This window comes from Macrobrachium rosenbergii, chromosome 16 (assembly GCF_040412425.1).
Source record: "Macrobrachium rosenbergii isolate ZJJX-2024 chromosome 16, ASM4041242v1, whole genome shotgun sequence".
Taxonomy (NCBI): Eukaryota; Metazoa; Arthropoda; class Malacostraca; order Decapoda; family Palaemonidae; genus Macrobrachium; species Macrobrachium rosenbergii.
Window position 1 is genome coordinate 56,741,978 of NC_089756.1, and position 18,954 is coordinate 56,760,931.

General features: G+C 47.0%; 1 protein-coding gene across 1 annotated transcript in view; it reads left to right on the top strand.

Annotated features, from left to right (window-relative positions):
• The window catches only part of LOC136847456 (histone-lysine N-methyltransferase SUV39H1-like), a 933,410-nt gene that overhangs the window by 515,753 nt on the left and 398,703 nt on the right, over positions 1-18,954 (top strand). Inside the window, exon 3 of the mRNA XM_067119163.1 lies at positions 11,986-12,072. Within this exon, the coding sequence (XP_066975264.1) occupies positions 11,986-12,072 (87 nt within the window). The remainder of the gene's footprint in view (positions 1-11,985; positions 12,073-18,954) is intronic.

Consider the following 18,954-nt stretch of genomic DNA (forward strand, 5'->3'; position numbering starts at 1 on the left):
AAAATTACAGACGAGGAGACCAAGGCGGACGTAACTCATGACAACGCTACCAGAGGTCTTCAACAAAATCACACCATGGTTGGACTCGCAGCTGGGCAAAGTCAAGTACAGAGACCTGTGAAATAAGCTCATCAACACATACTCCATGCCCATCCCAGAGAGAGCCCAACTTGCCCTCGACCTGATGACTCAGACCCTGGAAGACACATCATCCAGGGATGCCTGGGGCGAACTATGAGGTATCCTGATGCTGCCAGGCGTCGACGGGGACGGTCAGAAGAAGGAGATCAGCTTATCTCGAGAAATATTCCTGCGGTGCCTTCTGCAGGAGGTGAGGGGGCAAATCACGGATGTGGACGCCCTTTCAATGGAAGCGTGGCATGCCCTCCAGGTCCTCCTCCTCCTCCTCCCCGAGACTGACAGCAGCGGCAGGCGCAAATAAATCAGCCTGTCGAGGGAGATCTTCCTGCGGCAGCTACTGCCAGAGATCTGTGGACAGATCACGGACGCGTATACCCTGCCGGTCGAGGACCTAATCAGGGCGGCACAGCAGCTGACGGATTCCACGAAGGTGGCCAAGCAGGCAACCACGTGCACACCCGCCAAGCAGGCCACCACGGAACTGTCGATGCCATCGAGCAGAAAAACACCAGCAGAAGAGGAAGGGACCGGGCCAACTGCCTCCTGCTGGAGGGACCCCCTTCTGAGAAACCTGTCAATGCCATCGAGCAGAAAAAGGCATTAGGGTCCCCCAGCAGAAGATGATGTTGGGACCGGAGGCTTCAGTGTTTATCACCAACGAAGGTTCAGGATAGCTGCCTGAGGTGCAAAATCCCCCTGCCCTTTCTTCCTTCGGAGGTACAAAAACAGAGAAAGTGGCCAACCGACTGGCGACTGGCACAGGCCGCCATGGCACCAACTCCTGCCAGCAGAAACCCCCAGGGGCCCTGCCCCACCATTGCAGGAGTTCCCTCGTCCAAAACGAGCTCTGCCAGATGCCCAGGACTCCTGCCAAACTGGCAGGATGAGTTGTTGGTCAACACTCAGGAGGCCAAAAGCCATGCATTCAGTGTTTCCACCTTCACATGGTGCAGAAAGAGGACCTGCAGCGACTACACAGCCCGCAACAGAGGAAAGAACATGGCCTCATCTTTCCACCGTGCCAAAATATTCTCCAGGATCTTTTAAAGACAAGTGCACCTTGGGCCGGAGGACATAAAAGAAGGTAGGGTTCCTGGGCCTTCCAAGATATCCCCAGAGGGTGTCCTAATCTTTTCCAATCCCAGAAGGAACACGTTGATCCGAAGGTCCTGCAGCGCCTGCAGGAAAGTGGCCTCATCGCCAGGCTTGACAAGTGTTGGCATCAAGAAGGTAGGGTTCCTGGGCCACAAGATATCCCCAGAGGGTGTCCCCACCCCCAGTTCCCTCCCGCCCCCACCTCCATCAGGGCCGTACAAGAATTCCTCAGGATGGTCAACTACTACAGAAGATTCATCCCAGGGATTGCTCACACCATGGCCCCTGAAGGAGGTCCTGAAGGGACATCCAAAGACCTTAGTGTGGGGCCCCGACCAGCAGAAGACCTTCCTCCTGATGAAGGCCACCCTCGACAAAGCAACATCTTTGGCCCAACAGGACCCCAGCGCTCCCCTCCAGCTGACGACGGACACCAGCAACATCGCCTGCAGAGCTGTCCTGAAGCAAGTCATCAGGGGGACCCCTCAGGCCATCGTCTTCTTCAGCAGGAGGCTAAACCCCACCGAGTCCCGCTACAGCACCTTGACCGGGAACTCTTCACAGCATACCAGCCAGTACGGTACTTCAGGTTCCTCCTGGAGGGAACGCCCTTCACAATTTGAACCGACCACCAGCTGCTGGTCCACGCCTTCACGAAGCTGGGGGATGTGTGGTCCTCTAGGCAACAGCGGCACTTCGTGGCCATCGCGGAGTTGACCTGCACCATCAAATGCCTCCCTGGCAGGAAGAACCCAGTAGCTGACGCCCTCTCGAGGATCGAGATCAACTCAGAACAGCTCAGGATTGACTACTAGGACCTCGCCCACGAACAGGCTGCTGACCCTGAGACCCCAGCCTACCGTACAGCCGTCACTTCGCTGAAGTGGAAGGACATGTCCTTCGCCTCAGGAGGATCAACATTACTGAGCGATGTCGGTACCGGCCGCCCCCGCCCCCTGGTGCCCGCCTCCAGACGTCGGCTGGTCTTCGACGTCATCCACGGCCTGTCCCATCCCTCCAGAAGGACAACAGCCCAGGCTGCTGACAGAGAAGTTCGTCTGGCATGGCATACGGAAAGACGCGGCGGCCTGGGCAAGGCAGTGTATGCAGTGTCAAGCAAGCAAAGTAATACGGCACACCGAATCAGGTGTGGGCGAGTTTCCCATCCAAAGAGATGCTTCGGGCACATCCACGTCGACGTGGTGGGTCCTCTTCCCCCATCAAGACAAGCCAGATACCTTCTGATGGTCATCGACTGCTCCACCAGGTGGCCCAAAGCTACTCCCATGGAAGAAGCCACCTCCAGTGCGTGCGTGGAAGCCCTCCTCTCTAGCTGGATCAGCTGGTTCAGTGTCCCAGACGAGATAGCAACAGACAGAGGACCCGCTTTCCTGTCCGATCTGTGAACCACCCTGGCATGCTTGCTGGGGACCATTCACCACAGCACCACTGCCTACAACCCCACAGCCAATGGAATGGTGGAAAGATTCCACAGGTCTCTGAAGGCGTCCCTCATGGCTCGTTGCTCCTCCAAAAATTGGAAATACCAACTGCCCTGGGTTGTCCTCGGGTTGAGAACCTCCCCCAGAGCCAAATGCGACCCCTCCTCAGCAGAAAAAGTCTATAGGGAGACCCTGGTAGTCCCAAGGAAACTCATCGCAGAGGACAGGGGCGACATAGGGACACAGAGGCTCCGTGACAGGGTTGGAAAATTCGCCCTCTGCCAAAGGACATTCACCGATAGGACGTCCCCCTTCATGCCCCTTTATGTACAAATAACGAATTATGTATGTTATGTGTCAGACATTATTAATCACTATGTTTTCAGTATGAACCTGTCCTGTTTTTGTAGAGAATTAGTTTGACCTCAGGTCACCTGCAAATCTTTGTACCCGCGGTCTCTGCGAAGTACGCAGACGTCTGCGTCCCGCTTTATAAACAGCTCGCTTCATCAATAAACTAGCAGTACTTGTCTTCCTGCTCATTATTTCGCACCTCTCTCACAGAGTCATCTGTCAATTAAGGCTTCGTATAAATGACTGACCTCGTAGTTCTCTGTTGAAACTAGAGAAATGGCTACTTCGAGATTTGAAGAAGGTTAAAAATGAATAGTATAATGTGGCATCTTTTAGTAATGTACAGTTGTCCATATAAGAAAACAAGTTATTTCTACGCAAGTTTTATAGGCACTAAATTAGATGCAGTTATTATTATTATTATTATTATTATTATTATTATTATTATTATTATTATTATTATTATCATACTTAGACTGTGGGTGGCGTCATTTGGAGATAACTTGTTTGGACCACTAACTGAGGAATTATGGGATTATGATAGAAAACTATGACCCTTTCAAAAGGGTAGGAGTTGGGATTTAAGTGAAGTGATCCAGGAAAAACGTTGCTTTTACAATATTATTCTATCTTTATCAAAGTATTGTATTCTTTACTCAAACAATATCCACTTTCCATAAGACACATGAGGAAAACGATCTCATTTATCATTGGCGTCTATAATCTAAAATAGCTACGCCAAAGGTTTAAAAATGTATCTGTCTTATCGGTAAGTGTCATCTTTGGAAGGATGGTTAATTAATTCATTTGTTAATTATAGGTATTTTTCTGGCGTCACAACTACTAAGGTCACTGACGCCATAAGAAACGAGACGGGATGGGCAACGCAATGAGTACAGAAAGCTAAAATATATATATATATATATATATATATATATATATATATATATATATATATATATATATATATATATATATATATATATATGTTATATTATATATATATATATATATATATATATATATATATATATATATATATATATATATATATATATATATATGTATGTATATATATATATACATATATATATATATATATATATATATATATATATATATATATATATATATATATATATATATATATATATATATATATATATATATATATATATATATATATATATATATATATATATATATATATATATATATATATATATATATATATATATATATATATATATATATATATATATATATATATATATATATATATATATATATATATATATATATATATATATATTTATATATATATATTATAATTTATATATATTATAATTTACAAGAAGTCGCTGCACAGTGCACCTCCCCCCCCACCTAATTTACCCTTTGTTTACCGAGAATAGCGTCACCGCCGCACGGCCGAATTTAGTTGACCTAGATGTCAAAGCAAAGTTATCAACATTTCGATTTGTCCCTCTTTTTACCTGGAACAGATATTGAAATGACACGGATAAAAAGAGGCACGGAGAGGAGACGGAATGCCGCCCCTAAGCAGCTTAGCCCAACTAAGCTGCTTAAAACAACCTTTCTAAAGGCAAAGTAAGCTACCTGAATTGTCTTTATCCGCAGGAAACCTGGGAGGAGGAAACCAATCGCTGACCACCTAGAGAAGTGCACACGGCACCGACACAGCTGGAGCCTTAAAAGGGCAGTAAGCAGTAGGCAGTTAGTCATGTGAACAGGAGATGTGAAGAAGAGGCCGCCAGCCATACATGCAGGCGGGTGATACAGTTGCTGAGAGACCATCCATCGTCATTCTTCGCCAAAGACCCACTTCCCCTAAGGTAAAGTGCGAGTAAAGACTTTTCAGTCACGACAGTTTGCCCTTGAGAAAGTTATAGGAGTGCCACTATTTCACCTCTGTCCTTGTGCCAGTTTATCTAGTGCCATTTCCAATATCCTGTGTTCAAGTGTAAAGTGGTCATTCATTCCTCGAGTCTTTGGCACCCTGAGTGCAAACTCGAGTCATATTCGGTGTTATATTGTTCCTTTACTGGCGTGTAATGTGTAAATCTCTCTTGCAGAGGGACCTATTCGCAGTGGACTCATCTTGGACTGTGCCTTGCCCTTAGTCAAGACTCCAGTAGAAGGACCTTCAGGCGTTGCAAGCCCTTTATCAATTTACTTATCCATTTTCCCTTCTAATGCTTTCTTTTGTAAATATAATTCTTTAATTTATCTCAGATGTTTACATAACATTTCCTTATGAAGTAGAGCCTTCAGCTCCTAAATTCACCCCTTTTTCCTTTGTTTTTTACTCTCAGCAAAAATTTTTGAGGGATTTTATCCGTTAGTAATTTTTAAGTCCTAAGGGACAAATTGTATTTTCAAGTCATACGAGGCTAACCCAATTTCTCAGTCCTAAGAGACGGGTCACCATTCAAGTCCTAAGAGACTACTAAAAATTCCATGTTGCAAGAGGCGAGAATTTCTAATTCCTACGGGAAAACCAAATTCCAAGTCTTAAGAGACTCCTAAAAATTCTACATTGCAAGAGGCGGGAATTTCTAATTCCTACGGGAAAACCCAAAATCAAGTCCTTTTGAGACATTATATTAGTGTATTTCACACACATCTAAACCCTTACAGGACTGATTTCCAGTTTGTAAGAACAACGTGTTGATTTCACGCTACAGCCAGCCAAGTCCTAGCGTGACATAAAATCCAGTTACATCTTCCGAGACGCATATTAAGATTCATTCGCCACGAACAACCACGTCTTACTCAGACGTATTAAATTTTAACAAAGTCTCCTCAGACTTACTGATCAACTGTCTTATTCAGACAGATCCATTCTCCTTCAGTCGGAACAATTGAGTGTTTCAGATTCCTGCAATTGAGTCTTTTCAGACAACCTGAATCTTCTCAGACATATTTGATTCACTAGAGAGTCCAGTCCAAATAACCATTATTTCAAGATGGCTACTGCCAGAATCCAACAAAATGAGGACTTCAAATTCTATATGTCCGCTGGAAAGGACATGGGGCTATCAGGGCAAGCTCTGAGAGACTGGGTTCAAGAGAGAGTGGAAGATGCCAAGGCGGAGAGAGAGAAAGAAAGAATTGCCCAAGAGGCAGAGAGGGAGATAGAACGGCAAGAGCGAGAAAAGGAAAGAATTGCCTAAGAGAGAAGAGAGGAGCTAGAATGTCAAGAACGGGAGAAAGAGCAGGAAGAGAGAGAGAGAGAAAGAATTGCCCAAGAGAGAAGAGAGGAGCTAGAACGGGAGGAGCGAGAGCGACAGCGCACAAATGACCTCCAGATGTTAGAACGACAGAACGCCACCCCCCTCCTGCGGCGGGAATGAGTGCTCTCAGCCAAGCACACTCGTTCATGCCAAAATGGACAGAGTCCAAACCTGAAGTGTGGCTTGAGAGGGCTGAACAAGTCCTGGAGTGCTGCACCCTCTCCCCTGCGGGACTCTCCCTGGTTCTCACTAAATTCCTGGGAGGGAAGGCACTCGTTGCCTACCACGCCCTTTCGGCAGAGGATAGGGGAAACTGGGAAGCCGTACGTCAAGTGGTTACGAAGGCGTACGAGATTACCCCCGAGCGGTGGAGGAGACGTTGGAGAGAGCAGCCAAGAGAAGTAGGCCAGACTTGGTCTGATTGGGCGTACCATTCTGAGCGGGCATTAGCCAAATGGTTTGAGTCTGAAGGAGCCACTAGCACTGGCGAGGTACTCGAAAAATTTAAACTAGCATTTCCTGCGCTACGCCCCTCCTGCCCTCGCCACTCATGTAGTGGAAAAAGCCCCAGCAACACTCACCAAGTGTTGCCCGATAGCAGGCGTGTGGGAGACTCACCACCCTCAGGAAGGATCCATGGGGCAGAAGATAAAGTCCCCGCCCCTCCTCGGAGGATCAAATTCCCATAAGAATGGGAACTCAGGCAAGCCCCTAATCTGCCATTATTTCAAAAAGACGGGGCACTCAACTGAGCAGTGCCAAAACAAGAAAACAGCACCTCTTTCTCCCAGAAAGCCACCCAATAACTCGTCTGCGCCCTCCACAGGGGCAGCTAGGAAAAGACTTTAGCCAAATCTTTTGCACGGTGTGCAAGGTTTATGGCCACTCTCCCTCATGGGCAAAATGCCTGAACAATAATAAATCAAATACTCCCGCCGTCACCTTGGCCGTCACAAATTCCAAGTCATTGGGCCCTCCCACCGAAGGCCCCATATATGTGGCCCCTCCCTGAGGCAGCCACCCCTCGCGCCGAGCCACGGCATTCGATGACTCGGGCCCGCAAATCTCCCTCATACGAAGGGACAGAGTTCCCTATGGAGTTATTGTCAATAGACAAAATCTCGTCACGATCGAGGGAGTAAATCAGTTTAAAATGATACTCCCTACAGTCCAATTGAGAGTCACAAGGCCTCATCAGTCAAAATCTTGCAGTGCAATCTCCCTGGAGGTTATGACGTCATCCTGGGACAGGACTTTCAGTCCCCACAGAAATCACGACAATCCAGGGGTCCACATTCCCCAACTCATTCCTCGGGCGCAAATAATCCTCCCTGCTTCTCCCTCAGTCAAGACTGGCGCCCCCTGGGTACCATGAGGACGTGCAGTCCCTACCACTGCCACCTGAGTACGATGTACAGTGGCCCCCTCAATCGGTCCCCAATCCAATTCCAGTGCCCGGCCCTGCCTCAGTGCCAGTGCCAGTGCCAGGGCCCCAATCAGATCTCCCTCCTGGAGATGCCAAATCCCTGCCAGTGCCACTTGCATGCACCGACCAGTGCCAAGCTCCATCCGTCCTGACCGACGAGCACAAGAAACCTCTGATAGTGCCTGACCCTGCCTTAGTGCCAGCGCCAGAGCACAACCCTGATCTCCATTCAAGGGATCCAACTCAGGACCCCCTCTATTCTCCCAGCCTGGCATCGCTACCAGCGAAAGTTCACCTAAAGGTGCAGCCTCGCAATCCGTGCCTGAGCTGGTCGTTGATACCTGCAAGCCTCTCACACCGCCCCCGACCGCCTCCTCTCTGCCTCAGTCTGTTGCAGACGCAATCGCGAGTCAGGATTCTGCCATCTCTCACTTGGCCAATGAACTCCAAGAGCTGTGACGAATCATGGTAGAACTAGTGCCGAAAACTCCTGCGTCAGCTGTCACAGCAGCTGGCCCAGGTGGCACTCCATGCCGCTCTCTGGTCTCAGGCCCTCCGATTCCCCGGCCGAGGACGACTGTCCAAGTAGGAGAGGTTCGCAGCAGAATTACCACGGACGTGGGAATTTCCAGGTAGTCTACAAAGAGCTCTAGAGCTCCCCTGGCCCTTGTGCCACCATTTCATCTTTCGAAGGTCTTGGTACCTCTAATCCAGAAGAGGATGTCAAGGCCCTCCACTATCTTCTCCTGTTCCTCAGGAACTTCTATCCCTTATCATTTTTTATTAATCTTTTCTTAAATCATCACCACAAGTGGCAATTAAATACAGGATACCATTCCCCTCAAAATGCATAAATCATTGAGAATAACAGAGTGGGAAATGGCACGCCCTTGCGCCCCTACCTTGGCACAGGGCATGCGTGTCAGCTCTTCCTAAAGGAGTCGCGCCCTTCGGGTTCCCTTTTCCAGCCCTGGGGCTGGGAGATGGTCCGGGCCGTAATTTATAGGGGAAGGACGACAAATTCCCACATAACACAATAAATACCTCACTCTATTACCCTTGGCTCTTCTGCCAATATCATTTTACTCTTTTAGTTATTTATTTATTTTTCTGTTTTAATGAATCGCAAGTCATAAACTCCTAACCTTGTGATTTTAAATGCCACCTTCGTAAAATCCGAGAGGCATGTCCTGCCTTGCGTATGCGGTCGCGTTTTCATTCGTAACATCCTGTTCATTTTTTCTCTTGTTATTTTTCTTTCTCTCCCTAAGAACTCCATTTTGTCCCAGGCTCCTCGTCTTTTGTCTGCTTATCCCGTCATAACATTGAGCGAGTATATATTTATAGCCTGTACCCGAGTTATGGGCATTGGACGCATAAAATTAGCGTGGTTAGCGAATTAAAACTCGTGAATACTCTCGCTCGCCCACAACTGTCAAAATCTCCAGTGTGAGGGTCAGCTGTCAACTGTCGAGTTGGCGAATTATGTATCGTCATTACAATATCACGTAAAGGGGGTGTCATTTACAAAAGTAAACACTGTGTTATCATTTACACCGCCTCTTCAAGGCATACTAACCGCATTCCTTGTTTATTTAGAATTAAGGAACTTATATGTAAATTAATTCTTAAATTTTGTCACCTGCCTCAAAATTATCTTGTCCTCGAAATCTTAACATATACTGTAAATTTGAAGAACTTAGTGGGCCATGTTAAAGGAGTTTATATTAATGTGTTGGAAGTATATAAAATGAAGCTTCTTTCCATTTTTGTGTGGGGATAAAGTAAAGTAAAAGCTTTTCCATTTCTTGTCGGGAGAAGAGTAAAGTAAAACCAACTGTGCCGACTTCTTGAATATCAACATACAAGCCTGAATGAAGGCTCGTATGTTATCTTCCGTGGGGAGCTATTATAATTTACAAGAAGTCGCTGCACAGCGCGCCTCTCCCCCTACTTAATTTACCCTTTGTTTATTGAGAATCGCGTCACCACCGCATGGCCGATTTTAGTTGACCTAGATACCAGAGCAAAGTTATCAACATTTTGATCCATCCTTCTTTTTACCTGGAACAGATATTGAGATGACACGGATAAAAAGGGGCAAGGAGAGGAGACGGAATGCCGCTCCCTAAGCAGCTTAGCCCAACTAAGCTGCTTAAAACAACCTTTCTAAAGGCAAAGTAAGCTGCCTGAATTGTCTTTATCCGCAGGAAGCCTGGGAAAAGGAAACTGATCGCTGACCACCTGGCAAATGACACACTGTTTGCACACGGCCTCAGCTGAAGAGAAGTGCACACGGCACCGACACAGCTGGAGCCTTAAAAGGGCAGTAAGCAGTAAGCTGTAGGCAGTTAGTCGTGTGAACAGGAGATGTGCAGAAGAGGCCGTCAGCCATACACGCAGGCTGGTGATACAGTTGCTGAGAGACCATTCATTCCCCCCCCACCCCACCCATCCGACTCCAGGCGACAGTCATCCTCGAGGGCACCGCCATACGTGTGATCGTCCTCATCATTCTTCGCCAGAGACCCACTTTCCCTAAGGTAAAGTGCGAGTAAAGACTTTTCAGTCACGACAGTTTGCCCTTGAGAAAGTTATAGGAGTGCCAGTATTTCACCTCTGTCCTTGTGCCAGTGTATCCAGTGCCATTTCCAATGTCCTGTGTTCAAGTGTAAAGTGGTCATTCATTCCTCGAGTCTTTGGCACCCTGAGTGCAAACTCGAGTCATATTCGGTGTTATATTGTTCCTTTACTGGCGTGTAATGTGTAAATCTCTCTTGCAGAGGGACCTATTTGCAGTGGACTCATCTTGGACTGTACGTTGCAAGCCCTTTATCAATTTACTTATCCATTTTCCTTTCTAATGCTTTCTTTTGTAAATATAATTCTTTAATTTATCCCAAGTGTTTACATAACATTTCCTTATGAAGTAGAGCCTTCAGCTCCTAAATTCACCCCTTTTTCCTTTGTTTTTTTACGATTTCCCTTTACTTAAGTCAGAACTCCAAGGCTAATTAAATAAAGTTTCTGTTGCTGGCCTCTGAAAATACCATAAACCCAGGAAAATATAATATATATATATATATATATATATATATATATATATATATATATATATATATATATATATATATATATATATATATATATATGTGTGTGTGTGTGTGTGTGTGTGTGTGTGTGTGTGTATATATATATGTGTGCATGCATAGATAAAGAGAGAGAGAGAGAGAGTAATCTACGTACTTTCCTCAGTAAATCCTTCTTACAGCAATTTGTTAACACACCTGTAAAAGAAAGTGGAAAATTTTGCTCTTTACAATTCCCAAATTTATTTTTAGTTCCAGCTGTGTACAGTTAAACAAAAATACAATTCATTGTGTTTTCTGGAGCGAAGTGTATGTAGACTCGTCTACCTTTCCCATAAAAACTGGAAATTATCATTCTGCGATCGCATATATACTTATTAAAATGCATTAGGAATGTTATGAGCTTTCTTGTTTCAGATTTTATGACAGTCAAACGTGAATTTGATCACCCGAAGATTATATGGTACTCGCAAAAGAATAAACTCATGACGTACATTGCGGTTTATCTACTGTCTCGGAATTTATTTTTTATTTAAAATGTCTGTTTAAATCAGTTTCCTCTCTGCCTACATGTAGGTATTTGGAAAGGTGAAGGTTTGCTTTCCCTTCTTCTCCCTCAACCATCTGAACTTGTCCGCATCATGAATGATAATAATAATAATAATAATAACGAAGATTATATACTACAACAGCACTAAATCCGTACGTTTTCCATGTCTTGTCATTTAATTATTTTTTTATTAGCGCATTTCATGGTTTTTCGTTTTCTCTTTGCGGATGGAGAAGAGATGAGAGGTAAATTCATGTCCCGCAAACGTTAACGGTATTAGGTTTTTGGTGTGGTACATTATTTAGCTTTTTAGGAAGGACGAAATCTGGATTTCTTTGCTGAGACATGCTAGAGGGAGAAAGTAGACAGAAAGCTAGAATGAGAGAGAGAGAGACAGACAGACAGACAAAGAACGACCAGCGAATGAGAGAGAGAAAGAGAGATAAGGAGTACGATACATATAAAAGGGGTTTAATATTTCTCTTATGGTAAAAGATGTATAAAAGTCTAAAGAAAGAGAATCTTTACATAGGAACATGTTACAAATTTAGCATGGTATTGTACAGTATCCATTCAGTAAAATTATGGGTCACACATTTCACATTCCCAAATTTTATTTTTCTTTTTACAGGGAGTGCACAATTTTGTATCGGACCTCATTATAAATCACATCAGGATCCCCAGAGGAGCGCATTTAAATCTTACTATGTTACAACAGGTAGGTGAAGTTTCTGGCAATTGGATAAGTACGTGATTCGGTATCATCCCCTTCCCCTAGAAGTAAAATAAAGGGTCAAAATATATATCACTATTTCTTTGTATCTCTGTACTTTATCAAGTAGTACAGTGAAGAGGGAGATTTGCTTCAAATCAACTTCAGCACATTTCTTGTGATTATAGGATATACCTATGTGGGTAGTCCGGTTAGATACAGGTGCTTGATAGGGGAGGAATGTAAGGGCGCTGGTTTATTTGCTTCCACTATGATGATACCCAAAAATGTGTATACTGTATACTAACTCTTTCCCCACCTATTATCTCTCAATGGGACAATGTCCATATAAACTTACTTGACAGGTTAGGTAAGGTAAAGAAACCTTAGAGTAATTTTGTGCACTTTTGGTAGGCTTCCACCAGTTGTGGTGTTTGTAACACACCAACAGCAAAAAGAAACAAACAGTACAAAACTGGCTTACTTACAAACTTACAAAAACTTTATTACTACTAAAGGTTCAAAACAGCATTCACAAGGTAAAAAATGACAAATTTTAAAGGTTGGTAGAGTTAGGAAAAATACAAATTACTTTTAAAATTTGTCATTTGTTCTTACACGATATACAAACCTTTCAGTCTTTATGTAGGAAGACTTACTTATTGGAGGGAGGAAGCTGGGTAAGTCTGAACTGACTGGTAGTTTGCCACGTGCTCAGGTCTTCTTCTTGGTCAAGAGATCAAGGAAGAGGACTGTGCCTCTGACAAAATAAACAAAGTATAGGAACTGTATGTTCAATTGTCAGACTTCTGGGTGCTTCCTCAAATAGATGTGTTGAAAGCAACATCATTCAAGAAGAAAGGTTAGGTCAAATCTTGTCGCAGACAATATGTGGCCAAGTATAAGCATTGGGTTCACATTGTCTGTTCATCCCTCCCCTGCCAGAGAGGGAAGGATTTGCTTCCATATATCTAAGAGGTTACAGAAAGGCTACTCAGTTATATAACTCACCTGCATCGAAACCCGTTCCAGCATGTGACGGCTCAATAACCTGCCCTCTGCCCGCAGGGGAGGGTAACACTGAAGGAATGAGGGAGGGGAAAGGACCAGTCACTCAACACACTCTCTCATTCACAACCGTACACTTAAGCAAGTATGCTACCTGTCCTTTTAGAGGAGCCAGGTAAGCTACCACATGTTGAGCAGCCACCACAGGACCCAAGGAAAACGTCTTCAGGGACTTGTGGGTAATATCCCAAAGGTAGAAACAGGTGAAAGTGGTCTGACGTGACCACACCTCCACCTTCAGAACATGAGGAACCAATAGATTCTTCCTGAACACGAGGGCCGGACCAATGCCCATAACTTCGTGAGTTCTCATACGTAACGTACTGGAGTCCTCCTTGCTTGACACAGAGTACGCCCATTTGATTGTCTCACGAAGCCAGAAAGATACAGTGTTCCTGGACACTTCTATCTTGGTCGAGCCATTGCTAATGAAGGGTCATCAACACTCAGGCCGGAGATGCCGAGTCTTCTTCAAATAGCTCTACAGCACACTAACAGGACACAATAACATCTCATCTAGATCGTTATCAACAAAGTTCTCTATGGAGGGGATTGTAAAGGACTTGAATCTGGCGTCAGGGACCGACAGATTCTGAGTCTTTGACATGAAATCCGGGACGAAATAGAGCATAACTGATCCCCATCCCCTCAAGTGTTTAACATCATAGGAAAGTCCATGTAGTTCACCCACTCTCTTTGCCGATGCCAGGGCTAGCAGGAAAACAGTCTTGAGGGTCAGATCCCTGTCTGATGACTCTTGTAAGGGCTCGTACAGTGCATGATTCAGGCTCCTAAGTATGTGAGTCAGATCCCACGCAGGGGCCTGAGTTCCCTGGAAAGGCAAGACTTTTCGAAGCTCTTCATCAGCAAAGATATCTCCAGTGAGAAGGAGATATTCACACCCTTCAGGCAGAGGACTAGGCCCAGGGTAGCTCTATAGCCCTTAACCATTGAGATGGAGAGGAGCTTCTCTCGACGAAGGAAGACAAGGACATCCGCTACCTGCTGAACAGTAGCTCTGACCGGAGAGAGACCCTGTCCACGGCACCAACCACAGAAGGCAGCCCATTTACCTTGGTAGACTGTGGCAGAGGACCATCTCAGATATCCAGACATCTCTGTTGCTGCATGGCGAGAAAAGCCTCTCACTCACAAGAGGTGCTCGATAGTCTCCAGCCATGAAGTGCAAGCGACTCCACGGACTGGTGTAACTGTTTTATGTGCGACTGACGCAAGGGGTTGTGGCCGGGGGGGCGGGATTTCTCTCAGTGCCTCAATGAGAAGAGCTAGCAGGTCCAGATACCATTCGGCATGTGGCCATTTGGGAGCCACCAGGGTCATTTGAGGTTCTTGGTGATCATTACCATGTTGATTGCAGAACGGAGCAAACAGAACAGTGGGAAGGTGTAAACGTCCAGGTTATCCCATGGGTGTTGGAAAGCATCCTCTGCTGCTGCCCATGGGTCAGGAACAATGGAGCAAAATACTTGGAGATTCCTGTTGTGCCAGGTGGCAAACAGATCAATCTGTGGGGTCCCCCAAAGATCGAAAAGCCTTTCCACAATGTCCATGTGGAGGGACCACTCTGTCCCTATCACTTGACCCTGGTGACTGAGCATGTCTGCCACTACATTCCTCTTGCCTGGAATGCATCTGGCTGACAGCTCTACCGCCCACTCGTGCACCTGCATTGTCAACTGGTGTAACAAAACAGACACTAGGCCTCATTGTTTGCTGACATATGCCACTACTCTGGTGTTGTCGCTCATCAGTACTGTCGAGTGTCCCATCACTCAATTCCGAAACTCTTGGAGAGCCAGGAAGGCTGCCTTGAGTTCCAGGATATTGATGTGAAGGTGCTTGTCCTCTCGGTTCCACACACCTGAGATCAGCAACTTCTCCAGGTGTGCACTCCATCCCTCGGTCGAAGCGTCTGAGAACAGAAGCAGCTCAGGGGGTGGATTGTGTAGAGGCACTGCTATTACAAGGTTCCTGTCATCCAGCCACCAGGCTAAGTCCTGTCTCACCTCCAGCAAGAGGGGGATGGGAAACAACGGGAGATCCCATGCTGGAAACCAGGACTCCTTCATTCTCCACTAGAGAGAATGAAGGTGAAGCCATCCATGAGGGACCAGCTTCTCCAAGGACAACAGGCAGAAGCAACCACTGTGCTGGTTGCTCCTGCCGGGACATGAGTGTTTGTGGACTCTTGCTGCTGCCATGTCTACCTCTGCTTGGGTATGAGATCTGATTTCTTAAGGTTTACTATGATCCCCAGTTTGCCGCAAAACTCAGAAGGCAATCCCTGCCTTGGAGCAACTGCAGATGAGATTTCGCCAAGGCTAGCCAATCGTCGAGATACCTGAACAGACGTATCCCGTGTGAATGGGCCCAAGCTGAAACTAGGGTGAACACTTGTGTGAGCACCTGGGGAGTGGCCGAGAGCCCGAAATAAAGTACCCTGAATTGGAATGCTGTCTCCCTGAGGACAAAGTGAAGATACTTGTGAGAGGAGTGATGAATGGGTATTTGAAAATATGCATCCTTCAGATCTACCGCAAGCATGAAGTCGTTCTCTTTAATAAAAACAAGCAGCAAACAGGCCGTTTCCATCTTGAACCAAGTCTGGCAAACTAATCGGTTCAAGGAAGAGAGATAAAAAACTGGTCTTCCCCCCCCCATTCTTTCTTGACAAGAAAGATTCAGCTGTAAAAGCCTGGGGACCAATCTGTCACAACTTCTTTAGCACATTCTCTTAGCATCACTGCAATCTGCTCCCAGAGAGCACGATCTTTTGGTGAGCCGAGCAAGTAGGACTGGAACCAGAGCAAAGAGTTGGTGAGGGGTGGTTGAATCTCGAAGGGAATTAGATAGCCCTCCCGAAGGATATCTACCACCCAGGTCTCTGCTCCATGTCGTTGCCATGTTGCCCAGTGGCGCAACAGGCAACCCCCACCAGTGGCAGCTTGTGGAGGGGAATGCCAACTGTAGTGTTTTCCTCCCTTCTTTCCCTTGGTTCCCTTCCCTCTATTGGACTGAAAGGGTGGGGAAAGGGCATGACTGTGCACCTTTCTTGGTAGGAGCAGAAGAAGGCTGGGTTGTTCCTCGAGCACCCTTCAAAGTCTGGGACTCCCTAGGTCCTAAGGAACTACTAGCCAAACCCAAAGGTCAGGTCGTAGCAACACGCAAAGACCCGGAGGCCTTTCTCACTACCTGGTGGACAAATCAGTCATCATCCTCAATGTGACATTTGTCTAACGCAGCGTCTACCTCTTCTCAAGAGCCAAAGCCAAGTCCAGGCCAGCATACTTTGTGATCCGAGAGAGGACAGCATCCCTCCTCTTCAACACCAAGTTGGCCCACAGATTTGCCATCTGGTGGGCCAGGTAGGAGATGGCCCAACCCGTGACTGGCACAGTCTCGCGAAGGCTAAGTCCTCCTTGGTGGGGTTAAGGGATGCCCCTGGAAGGCTGCCATTGTAGTGGATTCCAGGGTTGCTGCCTCTTGTTGCGTGAAGGTGAACCAAGTCCAGGTCGACCTGTTTTGTCAGCAGTGGCTCTGTCAAGGGCACATAATATTTCTTCTGGCGAGGAAGAGGCGGGGGGAAGTAGCTTGGCCAAGTGGTTCTATCAAAGGGAACTCTCCTCCCCAGAGACAAGAGAGTTAACCTGATCTAATACATCTTTGGCAAGTGAGGACCAAGGCAAGCCTACAGAAGAATGAGTTCCTAGAAATTCTAGGCCAGAGGGACAATGGGTGTTGCCATGGCCCCTTCCCTGAGATCGTTGTGTTGACGAATCAACGCAACTATCTCTGAAAAGGTCCTCTGTATCATGAGAGAATCTGCTTCTTGGGGAAGAGGACCCTCAGGTTCTTCTGATCTGCAGTCCTCCCTTGATACTCTCCCTGCATTTGGGAGATCCTCACCAGAACCCCAGCTCCCCTCTCAACCACTTGGGCATACGAACAGGTAGGTCTCAGAACCATGCCCGCTTCATAAGCCCTCTCGGTAGGGCTATGAACGGATAGCGAGTCCAAATCGTGGGCCCTTCTGTCTGACTCACGGTTCCCGGTAAACCCCCAGGAAGTCAAGGGGACAGGAGAGGGGGCTCCTGCCAGAACAGAAAGGGGAGGTAGGCCGAAAGCAAAAACCAACCCATGGTGGAGATGGCTTTACAGGTCTAAGAGAACCACTCCTGTCGCGTGAACACAAAGGGGGCTGTCCCGAAGAGAGGGCAGAGGCTCACTTGGCGAAGGTTCTTGGGAGGCAAGCGAACCCTTTTGCATGAACACAAACAGGAGGCAGGCTGGGGTGAGTGATCAGGCGCTCTCAGTCGAGAGAATATTCCATCCTCTCAACGTACTCCAGTCGTCTTTGGGGCCGAGGCCCCCTGGCGAGAAGACAACCATAAGGGGAACTCCTCGACATGACTCCCGGTGAGCAGACCCTCAGGTCGGCAACACGCTCATGGGACCCTTGATATGTACCTGAGAAAATAGAAGGGGGAGGGGAAGCACCTGTCTGCTTGGACCCCGTCTTCTCTCGCATGCCTGCACCAGAATGTGGACTGGCCGAAGAGACTCGAGATTTCATAGAAACCTGAGCTCTTTGAGATACACTCGCCCCCTTGGAGGTCTGCATACTTGAAGCTTCCGCGGTACCCGAAGGTTCTGCGGAAGACCCCCTGCTCAAAAGTCCAAGGAGATTTGAGTAGAGGCAGGCACAGCACTACAGTTAGAGCCATGGCTCCAAGCAGAAGTGCCAGGTGTTTGGATCTCCTCTGAGGTCCACACACCCTCAGCTCCTGAATCAGCGAGTCTCAACGAAACTCATCACGTGGCCCCCGAGTGCGAAGACCAGGGAAAGCCGGCAAAAGATCCCGGCGTCTCTCTCGGGGAGAGAGGCCCTTCAGAAGACCCAGCGCGGGACTTCTTCCGGGAGGGAGAAGCAACCTCCTTCTTCCTCTGCTTGTGGGCTTTGGAAGAGGGAGGGGAGGAGTCAGAATCAGACGAAGAAGACGACGCTCTCCTCAATCTCTTCTTGAACTTCTTGGACTTCTTCTTCTTTGCCTTTTTCAGGAGGGCGTGGAGGATCTGTTCCTCAAGGTTGGAGGAAGACTCAGGAACAGACACCCAAGGAGCAGGAACAGGCACCGGAGAGGCCACAGCAGGGGCAAGCATCTTGTGTACTACTGCCAGGGGTGCATTGATACTGGAATAGGCATCAGGTAGTTAGTTGTTACTGTGACAGTTGACTTGGTGACTGTCGGAGTGGAATGAGTCACAGGAGAAGGAGCAGGGAAGTGCATCGCTCGGAGGTGACTGAGGATGCCTCTCACTGAAGGAACTCCTTAGAGACCAAGAGACTTCCAGGTCTCTGGGAGCTCTTCCACTTCCACGCCTGGAACAAAAGTCTGGTCAGAGGGGGGCCACGTCCATTCACGCCGAGGGAGACTCATCTCCCCCCGTAAGAACAGAGGCCACCACAGGGAGGTCGCTCTGGTCTCCAGTTCCTCAACAATGATCTCCTCCTGACGAGGTGAGAGTCAACAGGGGAAACCCCTCCCAAAGGAGAGGTAGCAAAGCATGAAAGTCTCACTGGGGGAATGAAAGCATCCAAAGGATTACTCGCTAAGAATGTCATCGGGGGCAAAATACCTTTAGATGACGACTTGGGGAGCTTCTTCTGGTACTGCCTCCTCAATGAGTAGTTCTTCCATTGCTCTGGAGGCCAGTCATGGCACTCCACACAGACAGAATCAGGGTTGCACTGAATTCCCTGCACGACCTGCAGAGGAAATGAGGATCTACGTCAATGGG